The sequence below is a fragment of the Phyllostomus hastatus genome, unplaced genomic scaffold (assembly GCF_019186645.2).
Source record: "Phyllostomus hastatus isolate PE091 unplaced genomic scaffold, TTU_PhHast_1.1 phas_scaffold_46, whole genome shotgun sequence".
Classification (NCBI taxonomy): domain Eukaryota; kingdom Metazoa; phylum Chordata; class Mammalia; order Chiroptera; family Phyllostomidae; genus Phyllostomus; species Phyllostomus hastatus.
The window spans coordinates 16,531,945-16,554,877 of NW_025334032.1; the positions used below are offsets into that span (position 1 = coordinate 16,531,945).

At 43.3% G+C, this 22,933-nt stretch overlaps 1 protein-coding gene and 1 pseudogene across 3 annotated transcripts in view; one reads left to right on the plus strand and one right to left on the minus strand.

Moving 5' to 3' along the window:
* Positions 1-215: 215 nt before the first annotated feature.
* Positions 216-22,933, plus strand: part of NAXD (NAD(P)HX dehydratase) — a 34,348-nt gene continuing 11,630 nt past the window's right edge. Inside the window, exons 1-5 of one of the 3 annotated variants that reach the window (XM_045821697.1) lie at positions 216-325; positions 3,609-3,759; positions 8,380-8,425; positions 9,077-9,165; positions 12,588-12,696. In XM_045821697.1, the coding sequence (XP_045677653.1) occupies positions 280-325; positions 3,609-3,759; positions 8,380-8,425; positions 9,077-9,165; positions 12,588-12,696 (441 nt within the window). In that variant the 5' untranslated portion in view covers positions 216-279. Of the gene's footprint in view, positions 495-3,608; positions 3,760-8,379; positions 8,426-9,076; positions 9,166-12,587; positions 12,697-22,933 lie in introns of all 3 variants that reach the window. The other 2 variants (XM_045821696.1, XM_045821695.1) reach the window with 2 other exon arrangements.
* LOC123807719 lies at positions 19,921-22,274 on the minus strand (annotated as a pseudogene).

A 22,933-nucleotide genomic window follows, 5' to 3' on the forward strand; every position in this document is an offset into this window, starting at 1 on the left:
TTGTCAATTGGCAGCTTTCTGCCTCAATTATTTTTTATTATGCCTTTTGCCCCAAAAAGGAAAAATAAAAACCCAGGCCCTAGACCATTAAGACGCATCTTGGTTCCGTAATCTACCCTCCAGCAGAACTCCAGGGGATGAATCAGACGATCCCAGACAACTACAAGCCGGAAGCCGGCTTCCGGCGACTGCCCCGAGACTCCCGGATCCCGGAACTTCGTGCGGTGTCCTTGCCTCCCCCGGCCGCACGGGGGCGGACGGAAGCCCGGAAGTTCGCCAATGGCTGTGCTTCGCGGGTGGGTAGCCTCCTGGGCCTGCCCGCAAGGTAAGATCTGTTCGGATCTTCTTGGGTATGGCCAGTCCCGCGGGGGTTGGGGCTGTGGCCGCGGGCGCAGCCGTTGTCGCGCTTCTCTCCGCTGCGCTAGCGCTCTACGGGCCGCCGCTGGACGCAGGTACCCGGCCACCAGCTACTTGTCCGCACGGGAAGCGTTGCGGTGGGTCCGCGGGTCCCCGAGCAGCTTGTGCTGCGCCGGCTTGTGCGGGCGCCGGCGGCGAGGAGCTGGGGGCGGGGGTAGCCGAGGGTGGCCGAGGTGAGCCGTGGGGGCCAGGCAGGCCCAGAACCACGCGACCCGGAGTGCCTGGCCGGACCTTTCAGTACAGCGGAGCTTTCAGGCCAGGCTTGCCGAGAGTAATTGCTAAAGATTTTTTGGCTTCTTGCTTTTAAGTGTGGTAGGTCCAAATGCTTTGAGGATTATTGAGGGGTTTTTCAGCAGATGCACGTCACTTAATCACATCAGCCTCAGACTGGCTTCTGGAGACCAATTTATTGAGACTTTTCATTGGTAGCTGTTTGTATTAAATTCATACAGTATGAGTAGTTAGCAACATTTCTCTGTTTGTTTGAGTTCTCATTATTAGGTGGTGTAGATCCTTGACTTCTGTCCTAGCTTTAAGGCACATCTCCGTTGACTTAAGCATTGCTGTCTTTGCTCCAAATTAGTTATGGTTCATATTAATTTAAAGCACCTTTGGCACAAAGAAACATCCGTATCACAGAAAGTGGTAAGTGGCAAGTAATTCTAGAAAACAGCCTAGGTTTAAGAAATCTGTGATTCTCCATACTTCCTCAGCCACATTTCTTTAAAACAAGCAAACAAAAACCAGACCGGTTTTACCAGTTCTTCCAAATTCAGAATTGTTATGAAAATAAGGTTACTTAATAGAGTAAGTTTTAAGTCACCTCTTGTTAAGGCCTTTTCATCCTTCAGACCTTTGATGTTTACATTTAAGTATTCCTGTGGATGAATCCACATGGTGTATGTCAGTAAGCCAGCTGAAACTGAGATTCACTGTGAAGTTTATGGAAATTTAATTGACCTTTTCTTTGGCCTTTTCTGCAACAGGTGCTCATCTTAGGTGAGTAGGACAGAGTGCTGGTGAACAGTGTGGGTTTTACTTTGTGTGCATACCATTCCCGTTAAAAAGTGAAAATGCTGTGCCTCAACAGTGATTTCCCCTGCCTCCTAAATGGTTTCAGAAGGCATTTGAGAAGGTTTTGACTTTTGTTTTGGTTAGTGGGGTGAATATTTGGTTAAAGAAAAATGATCTCTTTTGCCTTAAAATGGCAGCATTTTGATAAAATGATGTCTTTTGCCCTAGCTTATTCTCTACTAACAGGCATCTTCACAGGTCTGTCTCTAGGCCTTATTTTCCTGATTTGTAAAAAAACAGATAAACTGGCTACAAATGAAGAGAGTGAATCAAAATGCATTTGATTCACCAAACATTTATTCAATGTCTTATTCTGTGCCAGACTCTGTTTGAGGCAATCGAGGATGGGGGTACAACATGGAAACACAGAGACCCTCCCTTGAAGCTCCTGCTGGGCAGGCAGAAGGTGTGGGGTGGTCTTAGGGGTATTTTGTGTGGGGCTAAGTGCCTAGTATTAAAGTGATGGTATGTAATTAACCCAAGACACAGGGAACCTAGAATAACTGAAGAACCCCCGAGTGACTGGTAGGTTTGGATTCTATCTATCTTTACAATTTCTAGCCTTTTTAAAAAAGCAGCTGTGTTGTTCTGGGGAATTTGAAGGAGCGACCATTCTCTGGTATTCTTGTATATGTTCAAGTTTGAGACAAATGCATGGCAAGCATTTTCATGACTGCATAGACCACAGGTGGCAAACACAAGACCTGAGGGCCAAATCCGTCCCTCCACCTTGTTTTATCCGGCCCAGCACCTTGTTTCTACCTGGCAGCAGTGCCTAGCTCTCGCTTAACTGTTAAAGAGTAGTTACATTTATACAGTCCTAAAATTACATTCAGTCCTTTGTAGGCAACCACGAGGCTGATGTGGCCCCCGGTGAAAATGAGTTTGATACCCCTGGCTTATAGACTGCTCATCAGCAGTCATTGATGCCATCATTAAATCTGCTAATAACAGCCCTGGTTCCTTTCAAGCAGCTTGTGAGGGAGTGCCAGGAAAGAGCATTTCATTGTAACTGTGCATGGCAAAGACTGCAGTCTGGAATTTGGGGTGCAGCTGAGTATTTGGGAAGTTGAAAATTTCAGTGTGAGGGGGGCGGGGAGTGAGAGTGGGGGTGCTCTGTTTAGCTCCAGGCCTCTGCCAACTGGCTCTGAGTCAGGGTGGGAAGCCATACCTCGGACATGCCACTGGAGCAGAGTGTGGCTGATGAGGAAAGACAGTGGGAGCAGAGGACCAGCCAGTTGTACTGACCCTTGCCTGTGCCTGGTTGTGCCTTTTCTTGGCCAAAGGTTTACACTGATTCTGTTTTGAGTTTTAATCCTGTGTTGGTTTGTAAGGTGAAAAGTTTTGGGGTTGGCAGTAATTAATATTCTCTTTACATCTTGGTGTCTAAACACTAAATGTGTTATTAAAGGTAAAGCTATTTGACCATGTGGAGCTGAGCCCACTTCTGAACTTCACTTGAACTTGTGACCCATGTCTAGGTTTTCTCAGCTGCTGAGATCATTGGAAGGACAGAAATATCGAGGGCCTTGTTTTCAAGGAATGCCAATTAAAATTAGCTATTTAGAGACAATTCAGAATGCCTTTGAGCCCAATGTAAGATACATGTTCTGTATTTATAATGCCATTTCTAGGTTATTTAATTTGTAGCTACCTGAGTGTTGGAAATGTGACTGGAAAATTACATGGGGAATACCATGAATCTGTCAGACATGAATAGGACAGTGGAATGTAACAAATGAGAGATTGCTTTTCCAATGTAAGAGAAGAGACATAATAAATTTAGAGGAAGGTTGAAATGAAATGTGTATGGTTTATTAATTAATAACACATTACAAAAAACTTCCTGAGATTAAGTAGACTTCCAAAATGTCTGAAACATTTAAAAAATAAACTTGATATCTACAACACATGTTCATATTGTAATTTCTGAACATCATTTGCTTACAGAAATAAAATAGTGAAACCATTGGGCAAAAATCTGTAGCATTCATATCGATTCAACCTGGGGAAGTATTTTGGTTAATGGGCTGTTTTGTCTAACTCTCTGTTCTTTGCATATGCCAATAGATATTTACCATTCTGAGGAATTTAATTTTCCTGTTTTTCAATTTCAGTTTTAAAAAGAGCATTTTCACTGCATAAAGCACATTCAATAAAGGATATGGAAAATACTTTTCAGTTGGTTAGAAATATTATACCTCCACTAACTGCAAAGAAGCACAAAGGACAAGATGGAAGAATAGGCATAGTTGGAGGCTGCCAAGAGTAAGTGACTTGGAAAATGTTAGTATTTAAACAGTTAATGTCTATTTTCTGGCTGTATACCTACCTATCAGGCATCCATTCATCTGTCCATCTATCTAGTTGTACCCCAGTAATCATTTCCAAATGTAGTGTGATATTATGACACTTGGTATTTTTCAGTGATGAACTTTAAGATGGAATAGGAGAAAATTCTGAGGGACTATGATTGAGCTGTTCACTGTGTGTGTTACCACAAAGGTTTTGCCTGTAGTTGCGGTGGTGAGACTGTTTTTTCTTATCTTGTACTTTTCTATACTGACCAGACTCATACCATAAGCATGTATTACTTTTGCAGTCAGAGTGAAAACACTCAGCATCTGCTTCATTTACTTTGTTAATTTAAAGATATTCCTGGAAGTCATTTATGAAATTTCACAGATCCTAGCTTTTTTTAAGGACTGATCTCTCATCTGGTTTTATATATTTTGCTGCTATGTTGTTTAACACATAAAGATTCATAATTTGTCCACACTTGTTGCCTTTTGTCCACCTATTGCCTTTGACTTAAATTTGACCTTGGTTAGTATTTCTGTTTCTGCTTGCATTCTGTGTGCTCTTTGCTTAGCCCTATATTTTTAACAGTTTATTATGTAGTTAGGTATGCTTATTATAAATAATATGTAACTAGATTTTATTTCTTTACCCAATATGATGGCAAATACTCTTTTTAATAAGGGAAATAAACGTGTTAACATTTAGAGTTTACTTGTGCCTCTGAGTAAAAGGCACTAAAGAGTAAAAAAAATCTACTCTTTATTTTACGTTGTGTTTCCATGTTGATTCATATAGTCTGCTTTTTAAAAAAATATATTAATTTTGCTATTGCATTTGTCCCATGTTTTTCTCCTCTTTATTCCCTTCCATCCTGCATGCCCCCACCCTCCGGCATTCCCTCACCTTAGTTTCTGTCCATGAGCCGTACATGTAAGTTCTTTGGCTTCTCCATTTCCCATATTATTCTTAACCTCCCCCTGCCTATTTTGTACCTACAATTTATACTTCTTATTCCCTGTACCTTTTCTCCCATTCTCCCCCTCCCCAATGATAACCCTCCATGTGATCTCTATTTCTGTGATTCTGTTCCTGTTCTAGTTGTTTGCTTAGTTTGCTTTTGTTTTTAGGTTCACTTGTTGATAGTTGTGAGTTTGTTGTCATTTTACTGTTCACAGTTTTTGATCATCTTCAGTTTCTTAGATAAATCCCTTTAGCGTTTCATATAACTTATTATAATGCTATTATATTAACGTTATTATAACTTATTATAAGCCCTTAGGCTTGGTGATGATTTCCTTTAACTTGACCTTATCTGGGAAGCACTTTTTCTGCCTTTCCATTCTAAATGAAAGCTTTGGTGTATAGGGTAATTTTGGATGTAGGTCCTTGCCTTTCATGACTTGGAATACTTCTTTACAGCCCGTTTTTGCCTACAAAGTTTCTTTTCAGAAATCAGCTGACAGCCTTATGGAAACTCCTTTGTGGGTAACTGTCTCCTTTTCTCTTGCCACTTTTAAGATTCTCTTTTTTAATCTTGGGTAATGTAATGATGATGTGCCTTGGTGCGTGCTTCCTTGGGTACAACTTCTTTGGCACTGTGTGCTTCCTGGACTTCCTGGAAGTCTATTTCCTTTTCCAGACTGGGGAAGTTCTCCTTCATTATTCGTTCAAGTAAGTCTTCAATTTCTTGCTCTTCCTCTTCTCCTAACACCCCTGTAATTCAGATGTTGGAACATTTAAAGTTGTCTCAGAGATTCCTAAGCCTGTCCTCATTTTTTTGAATTCTTGTTCCTTCATCTGTTCCAGTTAGATGTTTATTTCTTCCTTTTGTTCCAGATTATTAATTTGAGTCCCAGTTTCCTTCCCTTCACCTGTTGGTTCCCTGTATATTTTTCTTTATTTCACTTTGCATAGCCTTCATTTTTTCCTCTATTTTGCAACCAAACTCAACCAATTCTGTGAGCATCCTGATTACCAGTGTTTTGAACTGTGCATCTGATAGGTTGGCTATCTCTTCATCACTTAAGGAGCTTTGATCTGTTCTTTCATTTGTGCCATAGTTTTTGTCTCCGCACACCTGTTACATAGTAAGGGGCAGAGCCTTAGGTATTCCCCAGGGTGAGGCAACTCATGTTGCTGTGTTGTAGTGCTGTATGCAGGGTGGGGGTCGGAGGGGGAACAATGCCGCTTGCTCCGCTCTCTGCTGGCTTTCAGTCACTTCCCCCACTACCCACAAGCAAATTGGGCCTTTCTGATGCTGATTCCTGGATGGGTGGGTTTGTGTACATTCTAGAACCCTGTGGGTCTCTCCAACAAACTCTCCTGTGAGGCTGGGAGTTTCTTCCGCTGCCACAACTCCCACAGGTGTTTTCAGTCAGTGGTTTGGAGGCTTTATTTCCCCACACTGGAACCCTGATTTGTGCGGTTTGTCTCGCTCCCCAGTTGTCCCTCCCAGTTTATCCACATGCAAATGTGGGACCACCTGGTCTGCCAGCCACTGCCTTGCTGCAAGTTCTTTCTGCCTCAGCTGTTCGTCTCTGTCCCTCCTACCAGCCCGGGTGAATGTTTCTTCTCTAACTGCTTGGTTGTCAGACTTCTATACAGTTCGACTTTCTGTCAGCTCTGGTTATTTTTGGTTTTTAAATTTGTTATCTTTTTTTTGGTTGTCTGAGGAGGTAAAGTGTATCTACCTATGCCTCCATCTTGTCCAGAAGCCCTATAATCTGATTCTTTATAAATGGGTAAGTGGATATGGTATTCATTGTACAGATGGGCAATAATTTATTTAACCAAGTCCCTATTGATAGGCAAGTGGTTAACTCTGTTCCTTTTTTTAATTGACAATATATCTGTAGACATCCCTCTCTATATATTTCCTGTGTACTCATCTGGTTATAATTGAGGGATCAATTCCTGGAAGATTTTTTAAAATTTTTTAATTTATTTTTAGAGAGGGGGCAGGGAGGCAGAAAAAGAGGGAGAGGAAACATCAGTGTGTGGTTGCCTCTCACATGTCCCTTACTGGGGAGCTGTCCCACAGTCCAGGCATGTGCCCTGACCGGGAATTGAACCAGCAACTCTTTAGTTCGAAGGCCGACACTCAGTCCACTGAGCCACACCAGCCAGGGCAAATTCCTGGAAGAATTTTTACTGGAGCAGAGTATATAGACATTTTTCATGTTGATCAACATTGCAAATTGTTCTTCCTCCAGAATTGCACTATTGTGAGCTGCCTCAATGAGCACCTGTTCCCCTCACACCCTGTGGTTATCGGTAGCCTTTGCTCTCAAGTAGGCAAGCTGTTTTCTGTTATTTTAGTGTATTTCTCTTGGTGGTGAAGCTTGTTGAGTTCATGTTGTGGAGTGAGTGTGTGTGTGTATGTGGCATGCCCTGTCCTGTGGTGTTTCTGGCACGTTGTTGACCCTGCTCTGCAGGACAGTGTTGGGTGTGCAGAGTGCACTCTGCATTTTCCCCAGTTTGTTTTTCCTGGGATAGAAAAACTTTTCACTGCTTGGAATTGACATAAAAGTTCCAGTCACCATCTGATGCTAATTTCAAGGGTTTTCCTTTCTGTGCTTAAAAGTAGAGTTACGAGCATTCTGGAACAATAGGATAGAAGCCAGAGGGAGGAGTGAGAGTTTGTTCTTGTTTGGCCTGCGAGCCTCTGTGTGACCCTACACCAAAGTGACCATCGCCTGTGCCTACTGTTGCTCTTGGAGAGCTGACCCTGCTCCTCGGGTGCTGTCCGGTGCTGGGTGCTCCGGCTTCTGACTGATCCCGTAATCAAGCACCCACTCTCCTGGCAGATGCCTTCAGTAAATTTGCACTGTCTTTTTAAACTGTCAGCTTTTGTTTTTTTTCCCCTAACTTAATATTCTCACCCACCTTCCTTGCTAACAAAGCCTTAAATTTGTTGAGCTGCTTTTGCATTTTCTTTTACTTGAAGTTTTATGCATTTCTGATACTTTTTATATCTGTGTATTAATCTAGAGAGGTATCATCATGATATTGTTATCTCATCCAGTGTACATCTAATATATTTAATAGGTTTGAAAAGTTTCCCCACAGAGTTATTGTTTTATAAAGTTAATTCCTAGCTGCTTTATGGTTTTTGCCAATGTTGTAGAAGCTATCATATTTTCTGATCTGTTATTCTTAGTATAGAAAAATGCTATTTATCTTTTTGTTGTTGTTTTTGGTTAATAGGAACCTGGCAACCTTGCCAAACTATTTCATACTAGGAGATTATTCTTTAACAACTTTATTGCCGTCTAGGTGATAAAAAATTTGATAAGTTTGACATCTATATGAACCGCTAAAACTATCACTGCAAACCTTCAGTTTGAACGTACCCATTACCAGGAGATCGCAGTCACAGAAAGCCAGAATTTGCCTCTCTTGACATAGTATAAAGGTCTTATGTCAAAGGCTGACTTTTCTGGTTCTGATCCATGTTTATTGCATGTTTACTGAGCACTTACTAAGGGCTTGGTCCTGATCTGGGTGCTTGATGTCTGCATAGTTTGTTGATAAACCTGGTGTGCTTGTCTCATTCTCAGAAGTTGACTGTAAATATCTTCTTTTTAGGTACACTGGAGCCCCTTATTTTGCAGCAATTTCAGCTCTCAAAGTGGTATGTTTACTTACATTTTGTTTATTGGGAAGAGTTGGATTATTTAAATGTGATTGAAGCATATGTTTTCCAATAGAAATCTACATAACATCTTCAGGTAATTGTGGGTAAGAGAAACATCTTTAAATGTACCCTGACCACTTTTGTAGTGATAAAATAACTTGAAATTTACTTCTTTTAAAAATGAAGTTTTATTAGGATTATACTTTACCAAAATGAGCCTGGGATGCCTTTTCAGTCCTAGCTTAAGCAGTTGGCATCTTTTGACTTAGGCAGTTGCTCATGCTTTTTGATCAAGTCCTGACCACCCATTAGCACAGTTAATGTGACATGTGCTCAGCTCCATGGCCGCATTGCTTCCCGTGAGCTTCATAGGTGAGGCAGCCTGAACTGGTCTGGGTTGACCTGCCTCTTGAGGAGCAGCAAAAGTCTGCCTTTATTTCTGGCCTTTTCTCAGGTTATGTCTTCAAAGCCTCCTAGCTATAGTTCAATTGCTACAGTTGGGTATTTTTCTTTTATGGATAGTGCTCTGTAATTTGAATGGTTGAACACCACGTGTCCTGTGGTGAATGAGTGGCTCTTGCTGAAACCACTTTGGGTGTCTCTTGAGAATGTCCCACATTAAGTCAGCCTCTTCTACTTGTTTCTCAGGGTGCAGATTTATCCCATGTGTTCTGTACCCGGGAGGCCGCACCTGTGATCAAGTCCTACAGCCCGGAGCTGATTGTTCACCCGGTCCTGTGAGTTGGGCTGCACATGGGGTGCTTTACTTGCAACCAATCTCCTTGGTCTTGTGGTGTCTTTACAATGACTCTCTAAGAGCCTTTAAGTTACTGCTGTGCTGAGAGTTGGCAGGTAGATTGTTTCAGAGGAAAGAAGAAAACTGTGAAACGAGCCCATTGTCTGTGGTCAGGAGAAGACAGACAGTCGTGTGTGGCAGCATGGGATAAGATCTGAATACCAGGGTGACGTGGTGCCCAGGGCTAGCACCTGTGGGCTGTCAGAAATGTCTGGAGGTTCCTAGGCCCAGGAGAGGTCTGTGGGCCTGCCTGTGCACAGTGCACTTGTGGCCGGAACCAGGGGTCTGTCGGGCAGTAACAGAAGTGTTCACTCGTTCAGCAGATCCTCTGTGCAGGCCCTGTCCTGGGTTCCACAGGGAGAGCATGGAACCGAGCAGACAGAAACGCCTGCGTCTGTGCCCCAGAACTTCCTGCGATGATGAAAATGCTGTCCCTTGGTGCTGTCCAGCACTGTGGCTGCTGAGCACCTAAAATGTGGCCAGTAGGAGTCAGGAACTGAGTTTTTACTTGAATTTTAATTAAAGTAAAAGCCACATGTGGCTAGTATCTCCTCTGTTGGGCAACACAACTCTGGAGACTGACAGACAGCTGAGATAATAGTGTGTCAGGGGATGATGATAAGCACCAAGGGTAGATGGGAGCAGGGAAGGGATGGAATGCTGGCTGTGCGTGTGGTGGTACGTGTCCCGTGTGTGTGCAGTCTTAATAGGGTGTCTCGGGCAGTGATACAGCAAGGGGCATTCAAATAAAGGCTTGAAGATGGTGAGGGAGTGAGTTCTGCAGACTGGAAGAGCTGGTCCAAGAGCTCATGCTGCAGGTATATTGGGGAGCACTTGGGTGCTCAGGATGGGTTGGGGTGACCAGAGGTTCTGAGCCAGGCTTTGCAGGTTATGGGGGTCATTGTAAGGCTTTTGTCTTTCACATAAATGAGAAAGAGGCTGCTGGAGCATTTGAGCAGGGGAGGGATAGGACCCTTCTTGTTTCAAAAGGCTCATCTGGCTACTGTGTTGAGAATAAGCTTTTGAAGCCCAGGGCGGATGCAGGGGTTCCACTAGGAAGCTTGTTGTAAATATCCTGGTGATCACATGATGGGATAGGAATGGGAAAGTGTGTCAGGTCCTGGGTACCTTTGAAGAGTGCAGCCCCGAAGCTGCTGACCAGTGGTATATGGGAAAGAAGAGACTTGGGAATGCCACCCAGAGTTTGGCCTGAGCGGGTTGTCATTTACTGATGTTGGGAACCTGGGGATGGAGGTGATGGTCAGGATTTGGGTTTGGGATATGTTTCTAGTTATCTGTTAGATGTCCAAGCAGACATGGCTGGTAAGCGTCAGATAGGAGTTGGGCAGTCAGGGAACGTGTAATTCTGGGAGTTGTTAATGTGTGGATGGTGTTTAAAGCCAAGAGACAAAGCTGAGACCACACAGGAGTGCATGAAGGCAGGGAGTACCCCTTTGGAAGCAGATGGGTGAGGTGGTGGAAGAGGGGGCTGTTGTGGAGTTGAGTGAAGAACTGTTGGCAGACTGTTCTGGAAGGGCCTGTGTCCCTGTAGTCAGAGATGAGGACTGAGGTGGGTGGTTGGATTACATGGTATAGGGTCATTGGTGCTTTTGACAAGGGCAACTTGTCGGGGACAAAGCCTTATGGAGTGGGTTTTAGGAGTCTAAGAAACAAGATGACAAACAGGAAAGTTGTGAAGAACAACAAGATTCTGTGCAGCTGCCAGGTCTTGTTCTAAAAGAGGGCACTGTTAATGCTTTAAAGGGGCCAGTCTCACGAGTCTTGTAGATGACCCCCCAGTGTCTGATGTGCGCACAGTCCGTAAGTGCGTGAAGTCTGCACTGTTACTTCCACTCCTGTGCAGTGGAAACAGCTGGCCAAGATAATTTTGAAATTAACCATAATGTCTTATTATAATGTGTTTAAAATTTTTTCATGAGCCTTGTTTTTTTTTTTTTTTAAGGAGGAAAAAGTGTACATTTATAGCTATATACTCTGCGTTATTGACTCTATTTCTGATGGGAAGAAAATTCTATGATGACTTAGCTTTCATGAGACCCAAGTCCTCCGCTCATCTCTGCAGATTGTACAGATGCATGTGGACCACAGGAGTAAATTGCTAAGGCCTCTCCCAGGGCCTTGGAAGGGCCACAGCAAGTAGAGAGTCTGATGCTTGAGTTTTATCACAGTGAATATGTCTCTGCTTCTCTCATATTATTCCCTTACTGGTACTCTGTTCAGCCAGACTGGTCTTTTGCCATTTCCCATAAGTGAGCATTTTTCCATCTTATTTCCTGCCCATGCCTCTCGTCCTTTACCTTGTTTGCTTACTCCCAGAGGGTGTGGCTTCCCCTTCAAGCCCTTCCAGTACAGGTGGCTTTTTCTTTGTGTCCCCTTCACGTACCACTGGGACTAGAGGTGGGATGTGCATCCTCCTTGTTCCTCATGGCTCCTCTCAGACCATTGCCCCTCTCTCATTGCTAAAACCTCCAGCTCCTTGGAACTCACACCGTCAGACTATGGTGCCCACTCCTCCTCCTCATGGCAGCTGTGTCAGATCCCTGGATCATTCCTTGAATATTTAACGTCTGGCTCTGTGTCACTCCACCATTGCTCTCATTAATTAATTATTTGTAATGTGTGTAACTGCTTTATGGAGATATAACTTACTGAAGAAGTCACTCATTTTAATTGTATAATGATTTTTGGTGCATGTACCAAAGTGTTACTATAACCAAAATCTAATTTTAGAAGACTTCCATCACTCCAAAGAGAACCCCCTATCCATTACCACCCCGAGCCTGAGGCAACCTAATCTTCCTGTCTATACAGATTTGCCTTTTCTGAACATTTCAAATGAATGAAGTATGTGGTCTTTTGTGTCCGCCTTCTTTCACTCAGCATAACATTTTTGAGCTTCATTCTCATTGTAGCATATATCCACACTCCATTTAAAAATAAATAAATAAATACATAAATAAATTTGTACCCCTTTTACCCACTGCTGCCACCCTCACTCCCCACTCCCCTTCTTCTCCTCTGGTAACCGCCAGTATGTTCTCTGCATTTACAAGCGGTTTTCTTTTTTTTAGATTTGACATATAACAGATCGTACGATGTTTGTCTTTGACTTAGCATAATGCCCTGGAAGGCAGTTCAATGTTGAAAGCTAAACATCTGTGTTGGGGTGTTAAAAGGTGAACCACTGTACAGGGAAGACCAACGAGAGGTGCTGTCCAAGTGCAGGGTGGGGTTCTGGCTTGGATCCTGGAACAGGAAAAGGAAACTGGGAAAATCTGTAGTTTCATTAATAAACAAATAAGTGAAATTTTAAACCAACCTGCCCTTCTTTTCCTTATTTAGCGACAGCCCTGATGCCGTTCATGAAGTGGAAAAGTGGTTGCCCCGACTGCATGCCCTGGTTGTAGGCCCTGGCTTAGGCAGAGATGATGCTCTTCTCGAAAACGTCAAGGTAATGCTCGGGCTTATTAAACAGACCTGTCCTGATAGACTGGATGCTTAGATCTCAGAAGTCAGAACAGAAACATTTTTCTTAAATTTCTGTTGTTTAGTGTTTTGTGTGCCTTGTCATGGAATAATTAAGATAGTTAACATTTGGTTTGGGGGATAGAGGAGAAACTAGGCATAAAGGTCATGATGAACTTAAAACAAAACTGGACCGAAGGAATCTCTTTCTTGCTCTTGGGACACCGACTTTTTCATACTGTAGCGGGAGGAAGTCACTGTAGAATCAGATGTTTCATGGGTGTCACCCTGACATTTCTGTGTTTTACACGTGAGGTGTTGGGAAGTCCTAGTATCCAGACTGAGCAGTGTTAGCACTGGGCAGGGTTCGAGGTCAGGTTTGAGTTCACTTTCCAGCTCTGTTCCTTTCCTGCTGGGGACTCTGGCAGCTTGGTCAGCTTTGCAGGCCTTGTGCCTTCCCTCTAAAGGGGTGATTGGGACTCCAGGAGTTACTGAGAGCCATATTTTATAAAGTGCATTGCACAGTGCCAGGATGGGCACAGTACACGATACAGCAGGGACAGTTGAAGTCACTGTCACAAATGACCAGAGTAGGAGAGGATATTTCTGAGAGTTAATCTACCAGATACTTTTGTTGTAAGTTGGAAATTTAGATAAAAACACAAAAGGTATCTGTTGGTTCTAGCTTTGTGTTTTTAGCTGGGTCCTCTTGAAAGCTCTGTTAGTCTAATTTTTTAAGCTGGTGGTTTTCCAACATTCTTGATGTTCTTTTTGGGCCTAGAAAACCCTGGACCTCAGGCCCCATTGGCCAGTTGATCTGCAGCTTTGACCTCCCTGCTGTCCTCAGATAAAATCTGCATACAAACAGCCTAGCCAGGCGCCTGGTGTCCCAGAGTGGCCACGAGACCCTAGTTACGTATATACACACATCTATACACATCTATACATACATATGTAGAGTCTGTCCAGAAAGTATCCAGCCATGCAATGTGGAAAATAGAGGCATTTACTGAGGAAGATACAAGAAACATTGTACACAGGACAATGACACCTCAGTCTCCTTCAAAGCAGGCACCTTGGGACTGCACACAGTTCTCCCAGTCACCAGCCATTGCCCTATCATATTTTCCTGAATCTCACCAAGGATCTGAAATCTCTTCCCTTTCAAAGGTGATTTTAGTTTTGGGAAAAACCAGAAGTTGCAGGCACCAAATGCCAAATCTGGGCTGTAGGGGTCTGAGTCACCTGGGTGATGCGATGTTTTGCTAAAAAACTGCATGAGACGTGATGCGTGAGAGGGCACATTGTCTTGATGAAGCTGCCAATCACCAGTTGCCCATAGCTGTGGCCTCCCAAATCATCTGAAGTTTCTGTAGAGGAATGTTCAAGCTTAATGCAGAATTTAATGCAGACTCATTGCTCTACTCAGTCATTTGACTTTGATGGCCACACAATACATGTTCTCACTCAACAGAGTCTATCACCCCCACTGACGACAAGTCCAGCAAAGCTGCTATCGTTCACGCATGCATATTCCAGTCCACTGTCCTTGGCTGCCAGGTTACGTCGATGTCGCGCAAACTGTTCTCGTTAATAGTAACTAACACAATGGCTGGACTTTTTCTGGGCAGACCTTGTGTGTGAGATGGTGCTGTAACCTCAGGATGTCGGGAATGACTCCAAATCAAGGAATATGCCTGATGCCCTCAGATGGTGTCTGGCCATGTGCCCACTAAAGTATTCAAGGTCATACTAAACATGATTTAGCATTCCCATTGTCATTAACCAAGAGGGACTATTTTTGGCTTAGTTTTTACGTTTTGGGCTAAATTCAGCAGAGTGAAAGGAAGGTGCAGACAGCTAGTTACACTTGTGTTAGTTACACTTTCTTGGCAATCTGATTGGTGAAGAACATTTTTAAAAGGTAGGAAGTGTGTTTGCTTTACCAGAATTTAGTGAGAACATGGATTTTAAGTATACCTCCCATGACAAAACTTCTAGTTCCAGCTTTTGAGGTGGAAGTTGGGGTTTGAAATTTCACTTTCTGTGAGTAATCACTGAGGAGAAACAGCCATGACAAATGACAGGTGACTGGGGTGTATGGAATCGAGCAGTAAGTTTGTTTTTTACTTTAAAATTGATAGTAGATACATTTTATTGCCTCTTTTAAAAGGGTTGATTAAAATGTGTATATCCTCTGGAGTACATTTTGCTAAGTGAAATAAGCCAGACACAGACATACATACTGCATGGTCTGACTTCTGTGTGCAGTCAAAATAGCCCGACTCATGGAAGCAGAGGGTGAGAAGATGGCTGCCAGGGCTGGGGTTCGGGGACAGGAGGTGGTGGTCAAGGCGTCCACATTTTCGGTTAGGATGAATAAGTTCGGATGTAGAGCCTGGTGACTAGAGACAATGTTGTATTGTATATTGAAATTTGCTAAGAGGCAGGTAGATCTTAAGTGTTCTCACCATACATATATCAAAACATCAGCTTGTACACCTTCAATTTATACAATGATTTGTCAACTGTACTTCAGTAAAGCTGGGAAAAAAACAAATGTATCCTGAGTTATGCCTGGGAAGGGGACAGGGTATGTCTGCTCCAACTTCTCTCCAATGTCTCTCACGCTACATTGCATTTTAAAGTTTTTCATTTAATGAAAATTCTCCAAACAGCCCTGGCTGGTGTGGCTCAGTGGCTTGAGCACGGGCCTGCGAGCCAAAGGGTTGCTAGTTCAATTCCCAGTCAGGGCACATTCCTAGGTTGCAGGCCAGGTTCCCAGTAGGGGGTGCTTGAGAGGCAACCACACATTGATGTTTTTCTCCCTCTCTTACCCTCTCTCTAAAAATAAGTAAATAAAATCAACAAAAAAGAAAAGAAAATTCTCCTAACAAAGAAAAGGAGCCCACTGCCTAGAACTGGAAGCCAGCTCAAAGTCTGTGGGGTGCTCCGCTATTGAGTGGCTCTGAACAGAATGCCTTGTGCTTTACTGGGCTCTGGAATGAGGAGCTGTGATAATAGACTCCTGGTGTGGGAGGGGCAGCTATTCACTCCTGTGACAAAGAGTTTGCCAAGAGATCAGGAGAGATTAATGAGCCAGCAGTTGTGCCTTCAGGACAAATAATCTGAGAGGCTGTCAAATATAATTTAAAAGTAGCTGTAGATGACATGTTATGCAAAGTAGAGGATTTAATTTAGGATTCTCCTGGTTCTAAGCCATCTGGTATTAGCATGGGTTGTGCAAATTTGTGGAGCAGTGCCATTCAGATCTTTGAAAGTCTTAACCCTCTTTCTGAAAAGTAGGAGTTAATCATGGTTGAGAAGTGCTAGACCCTTCTAGCACTTGGTTTTTCCGAGTAGGAAACCTCTCCTGTGGAATTTCCATGTGTTAACAACAAATCTGCGATGCACTTTGTGTTCCGAGTCAGTGGTGCTGGGCACAGTAGGGGCTCAGCACAGGTCATGGGAGGTCTGGCAGTGCCTCTTTGCTGGATGGTTTGTCTTTGCAGAGTGAGGCAAATTGAGGGTTCCTGCCAGAATGGAGCCCCAGAGTGTTTGTTCCCCCAATGAGCCTTGTGATGTTGAGATTCTTGACCTTTTGTTGACCTGCCAATAAACCTTTGGCCCCATTGGTCATGACAGAATGGAGCTCATGACACACTCTCTGGTCTCCTTTTAACCTCATCCTTATATGCCTTATTGTTGTTGATTCTGTAATTGTGCTATTTCTTAGGTAGTGTGGAAACTTAACACGAGTTGCTGGTGTTTAGGTTTGACTTCTGGTGCTTCCTCAGTACAGCCTGTCTGGCTGTAGGCTGACCGCCATCTGCTGGTGTAATCACACAATGAAGACAGCTGTGACCAGGAAGAGACCCACACCTGGCTCCATGATCTCAGACTTCCAGCCTCCAGAACTAGGAGCAATAAATTTCTGTTGTTTAGAAACCACATGTCTGTGGTATTTCGTTATAGCAGCCTGCATAGCTGAAGACAGCATAGTTTGCCCACGATTTGCTTCAGGCCATTTGTTAGGGTGTTTTTCTGAACAAAACATGGACTGTGTACTCCCTGTCGGCAGCTGCGATCTGCAGGCCACATGCTTGGGGCTTGCCAGCCCATTCCTCCTCGTGTGAGATTCCTGCCAGGCCCTGGCCACCATCCTGACTGTCTTGCCCACCTGAGCCATGTCTGGATGTGTTCAATCCTGAGGAGTTCCCATGCAGGGCATTTGTCCCTTTGTCCTGAACCAAAGACTCCCTTATATTTCTGAGCATTTGCCATACAGGTAATTTGTTCCTCAATGAAGGAATTTAATACATGGAAAATTTAAGATCAGTAATTAAAAATGAGCTTATTTTTTAAACAGCTGCTTAAGTGAATGAGAAATATGCATGAATTTTACCAGAATTCCACATAAGCATTTTTTCTTTCTTAGGACAAATGTGTGTGCTAGGGCTGCATAGAACACTGGCCGGGGGGCGGGGGGCAGTTACTAGCTGAGGGACCTGAGACAGGCTGTGCAGCTTTATTGTCCTTAGGTTTCTGTTTTCATTATCATGTTCTACTTACTGCATTATTGAGCTTAGTAGAATCTGTGAATTGTATACTAATATTATGTATGTTTTGTGTGCCAGGTACTTTTCTGAGTACTTTATATTACGAAGCCCATTTAGTTCTCACAGCAACCCTCTAGGCAGGTATTAGCATTATTTCCACTTTACAAATGTGGAAACTGGTACAGAAAGATTATGTCTGGTGCAGGTATCTCATGCCCACAGTCATCCAGGCAGGACTAGTGAGTGGTATTTATGTCCAGAACATCCAGTGCCAGAATTGATACTCTTGATCCTTAAGCTCTGAGGAGTAAATGAGATTGTGTGTGTAAAAGCATCTTCAGGGGGTTGTGAAAGTAAACAGAAGTATTTATTTTAACTCTGCTGCTGTGTGGTCTGTGCCACGTGTGGCCCTGAGGACCCAGAACGCCAGCATTGGCAGGGGTTCTATAATAAAGAACTGGCTGGTCTTTCCTAGGAGGGAGCCTCTAAATGTTTGGAAGTTTTTGAGTGATAGACACGGCTCTTATTTAAGGTGGGCCTGTTGGACCACACCTGAGTTTATGCTGAAGAGTTGACTCAGGGTAGGGGCCTTTACACCAGGAATTTGAGATTAGAGTTGGGCAGAAAGGGGGCAGCAGATTGAGTTCAGTCACATGGACAGTGATTCCTTTCTTTATGCAAACATAATATGAAAGACCCCCATAAACTCAGGCGAGCTTCGTGGTTGGAACACACACAGGCGTGCCTGGTGGGGGGCGGGGGGTGGTGTGTGTGTCCTGACTGATCAGGAAAGGGCCCGCAACTCCTTCTGGGACCTTCCCAGACCTCGCTGCTTGTGTTTCTCCATTCATTTGACTGGTCCTGATTTGTATCTTTTATAATAAACTGTAATTGAAAGTATAGTGCTTTCCTAAGTCCTGTGTCATCCTAGAAAATGATCAGACCTGAGGGGTTGGTGGGAACCCCCAAATTTGTAACCAGTTGGTCAGAAGCGCCAGTGGCATGGGAACCCATGAGCCTCCAGCTAGTGTCTGAAGGGAGGGCAGTCTTGTGGGGGTGGTCTTGCCGTTTAACTGTGAAAGTTACCCACCTCCAGGTGATCAGAATTGTACTGAAGCTAGTGTCCAGGAAAATCGCAAAGGGGTATGGTATCAGTGTCACCCTCTTTGGACATACGTACTCTCCTACGATACCTGTCTAGACCCTTTGTGAATCCTACTTCAGGGACCATATTTCAAAGGGAGATATCCTAGTTCAGGGGGTGGGACCCTAATTCGTAAATGGTTACATATGTAGTGTCTTGCTATGACCAGACAGGGCATAATAAAGCTAACTTTGATATATTATTTGGCTGCAATACCATAACCATTTAGGTTTTCTTCTACAATCATATTATAGACGGGCCGACTATGTTGAACCAAGGAAAACTCTGTCTGATATACTAAAGTAAAAAGTAACAATAGATTACAGCAACATAAAAACATATTAAAGAGGGATCAGGTTCAAATTTAAGGCGAATAAAGCTATAGAGTTCTCCGTACTTCAGGGTTTTTCCTCTGTGAATTTAAGTTCATAATAAAAATGTTTGTATGTTTATTAAACAAACCCCTTTGCAGTGTACAAGTTGGGAGGTGGGAAGTGAGCATGTGCCTCACTGTATTTCCCAGCCCGGTCTCCAGAGTTCACCTTCCTTTCATTCTTTTGGACTTTTCTCCCTCTGCATGTAAAATAGCAATCACGGAGATGAGAATTGCTAACATTTCTTGTATTCTGGCTCATACAAAGCAATGCATTATGTTTTTCTCCTGATCAGCTTCCTCCTCGGTGCCTGCCACACAGCAGGCATTTACTAGATTTTTTTTTTCTGAATGAATTTATTATCTGGTGTAATCCCAAAACAACCCTATTCAATAGATTTCTATTCTTTTTTCTTTCTTTTTGCTTACATACGGAAATTTGTTTCTTAAAGTTCTGGAGGTTGGAAATGCAAGGTCAGTGTGCCAGCAGATTCGGTGTCTGGTGAGAGCCCACTTCCTGGTTTGCAGACAGACACCTTGCTGTGTCCTCCTCACGTGGTTTAGAGAGAGATTGTCTCTCTCATTGCTCTTTCTTTTTACTTGAATTTATTGGGGTGACATTGGTTAATAAAATTAAATAGGTGTACAAGTCTATAATACACCATCTGTATATTGAATTGTGTGTTTACACCCCAAGTCATATCTTCTTCCATCTCCATTTATCCCCCCTTCACCTTCTTATACCTCCCCTCACCCCCCTTTTCCCTCCCGTATTCACCATACTGTTGTCTGTGTCTGTGAGTTTTTTTATTGTTTTTGCTTAATCCCTTCCACCTTTCTCACCCAGCCCCCCAAGACCCTGCTTCTGTCTGACAGCTGTCAGTCTGTCTCGGTGTCTATAGATTTCTGTTCTTTTTATAAAAGTGAGAGTTTGTAATTATTAAGTATTATATTCATTTTAAAGACTTTAACCATCTATAATCACCATGATACAATATGTGTGTGTGTGTATATATATATAAATATCCATTGAATGTGCTTGAAGAGGTATAATTGTGCTTTGAAATATGCAACATGAACCATGATTTGATATAAAAAACGAAGTAACCACACACAAAAAACACTCAGTTTGTTTTAATAAGAACCCATGGCAGATTCTGGAATGATTGTTGCAGGCATGTCCCTAGTCACGTTGGACTTCTCCTTCAGCTTTGACTGGAGCGATGCAGGTTCCACAACACCAGTTCTAACGTCTCTCTGAATAGTTTCTTGCTTCACCTTTGTGAAGCTCTGTTTGATCTTCACCGAAGGAGCACCATCCGTCACATTGCTACCTGTTTCTTCCATTTCTTGCTTCAGTAACCTCAGACAGCAGACTGGTCCTCCCAGTCACTCCACCATTTCCTTGCTGGTATCGTTCCCTCGCCTTACTCAGCTGCGCTTGAGCTGCGTGGTATTCTTGAACCAGGTGCTCAAGCTGATTGTTGATGTACTTTTCTCAGCTGCCAGTCTTTTCCAGAGTCCTACTAATTTCATTTGGAGTTTGTCCAAAAATCCCTTGGTCTCCTTTAGAGGAGACTCAGTTCCACTTTCGTGCTGGTGCATTAGGTCAACATGGAATCTCCAATCCCTATTGTCAGTCCTAATCGTGACTTCCAGTTGTGGTAGTACACATTCCACTTCCAGACTCCATTCTCCAGCATCTGTTGTGGAACTTAAAACATTGAGATCAGTAAAATTTTCTTCATTGTCTCTTCCTCAAATTCTTCATCCACTTTCTTTAATGTTAATACTGCATCATCTTCTGGAACAATTTCTTACTATTCTTCCACTGGATAGTTGGTCTTTTCTAGGTGAAACCAATATGTTTTAACACTTGTTCAGTTAAACAGTCAAGAACACAGCATTGCTGCTCTCCACAACCTGACTTTAGTTTTGAAGGGGGAAAACCTGCAGTTCTCCCAAATGATAGAAGCTCAGATCATGTGTTAGAGATTGTTGAGTAGGGCCATCATATTCCTGAGGCTGCTCAAAGGGGTGTCCTGCATCGTTAATCAGCCAGGTGGCGAGAATGCAAATTGTGTAGAACTGTTCACCGAGGTTGGTAGGCAGTGCAAAATAGTGTCTGGATGGGGGCTTCAGGTTGTTCTTTCCGAGGAGTTCCTTCTTAAGTAGAACAGGTTTTTTTTAGAAGATTTTATTTACTTATTTTTTTAGAGAGGGAAGGGAGGGAGAAAGAGAGAGAGAGAAACATCAGTGTGCGGTTGCTGGGGGCCGTGTCCCGCAACCCAGGCATGTGCCCTCGCTGGGAATCGAACCTGCGACACTTTGGTTCACAGCCCGCGCTCAATCCACTGAGCTATGCCAGCCAGGACGAGGAGTTCCTTTTTATAGAGGAGCAGCTTCAGCTTCTTCACCAGGTCCTTCATCACTACAGAAAGGTGGTAGGCTGTGCCAGGGCCCTGCTTCATGACTGCCTCTCCAGCCCCTTGCCACGGGACCAAGACACTCTATCCTCCAACCTGCTGGCATGACCACTGCTGTGATGACCACCATCACAGAACAGACAGACAGCCCAATGCGGCTCCAGCTCACAGGTTTCGGTGGACTGTGCAGCTGCAGCTGAGGCTGCTGGATTTCCATTCTTAACCCTTTTTTTTCTGATGAAGAAATTGAATCCTGCAGAAATTAAATTACATTCCTGAAATTGTCATGTAGCAAGTAAATTGTTGAGTTTTTCTAAAACAACTTTATTGAGATGAGATTTTTACATACCATACAGTTCACCCATTTAAAGTGTACAATTCATTGGTTTCTAATATTGTTAATATAACGAGAATGGTTTGCACGACACCTACGTAACCTGGCAGCTAAGGAGAGTGGATTGGAATGTGTATGTGTGAACAATGACGACTTCATTGTAGGGGTGGTAGATGCCGTTGAGTGAGCATGTATACTGTGTGGCCATTGCATTAAAAATGACTGAGCAAGTAGAGCAACAAATCTGCATCAAATTTCACATGAAGCTTGAACATTCCTCAGTGAAAACTATTTGCATGATTCAGAAGGCCACAGCCATGGGCAACTAGTGATTGGCAGCTTCATCAAGACAATGTGCCCTCTCACGCATCACATCTTGTGCAGAGTTTTTTGGTAAAACATCAAATCACCCAGGCGACTCAGCCCCTCTATGGCCCAGATTTGGCATGTGGTACCCTGTGACTTGTGGATTTTCCCAAAACTAAAATCACCTTTGAAAGGGAAGAGATTTCAGACCATCAAAGAGATTCAGAGCAGCTGATGGTGACTGGGAGAACTGTGTGAGGTCTCAAGGTGCTTACTTTGAAGGGACTGAGGCATCTTTGTCCTGTGTACAATGTTTCTTGTGTCTTGTATCTTCTTCATTAAATGTCTTCATTTTTCATAGTACATGGCTGCATACCTTCTGGACAGACCTTGTATTCATGGAATTGTGCAGCCATCACCATGATCAATTTTAGGACATTTTCGTCACCTAAGAAAGAAACCTTATACTCATTAACTATTACTCCCTGTTTCTCTCAGCCTTCTCAGCCCCTGGCAACCACTAATCAACTTGCTTTCTCTGTGGATTTGCCTATGTTAGACCTTTCATGAAAATGAAGTCATATAATATGTGGCATTTTGTGACTGGTTTTGTTCACTCAGCATAATTTCAAGGTTCATCCATGTTGAGTAGTGCCATAACTTCACTATTTTTTACTGCTGTTTAGTATTCCATTATATGGGTAGACCATATTTTGTTTACCCATTCATCAGTTGATGGACATGTGGGTTGTTTCCAGTTGTTGGCTATTATGGACAATGCTGCTGTGGACATTTGTTTACGGGTTTTGTGGTAACTCACGTTTTTGAGGACCTGCCAGTGTTTTCCTCCACAGCAGCACCACCTGTATTCCCATCAGCAGTGTGTGAGGGTTCTGATTTCTCCATGTCCTCTCCAACATTGTTATTGTCCATCTTTTTCATTATCGCTGTCCCAGTAGGTGTGCAGTGGTATCTCGTTGTGGATGTGTGTGTTTTCTCATTGTGGTTTTGGTTTACATTTCCTGGATGGCTGATGTGAGCAATACTAGTTTTGCCTGATGCAAGATTTCTATTTTCTTAT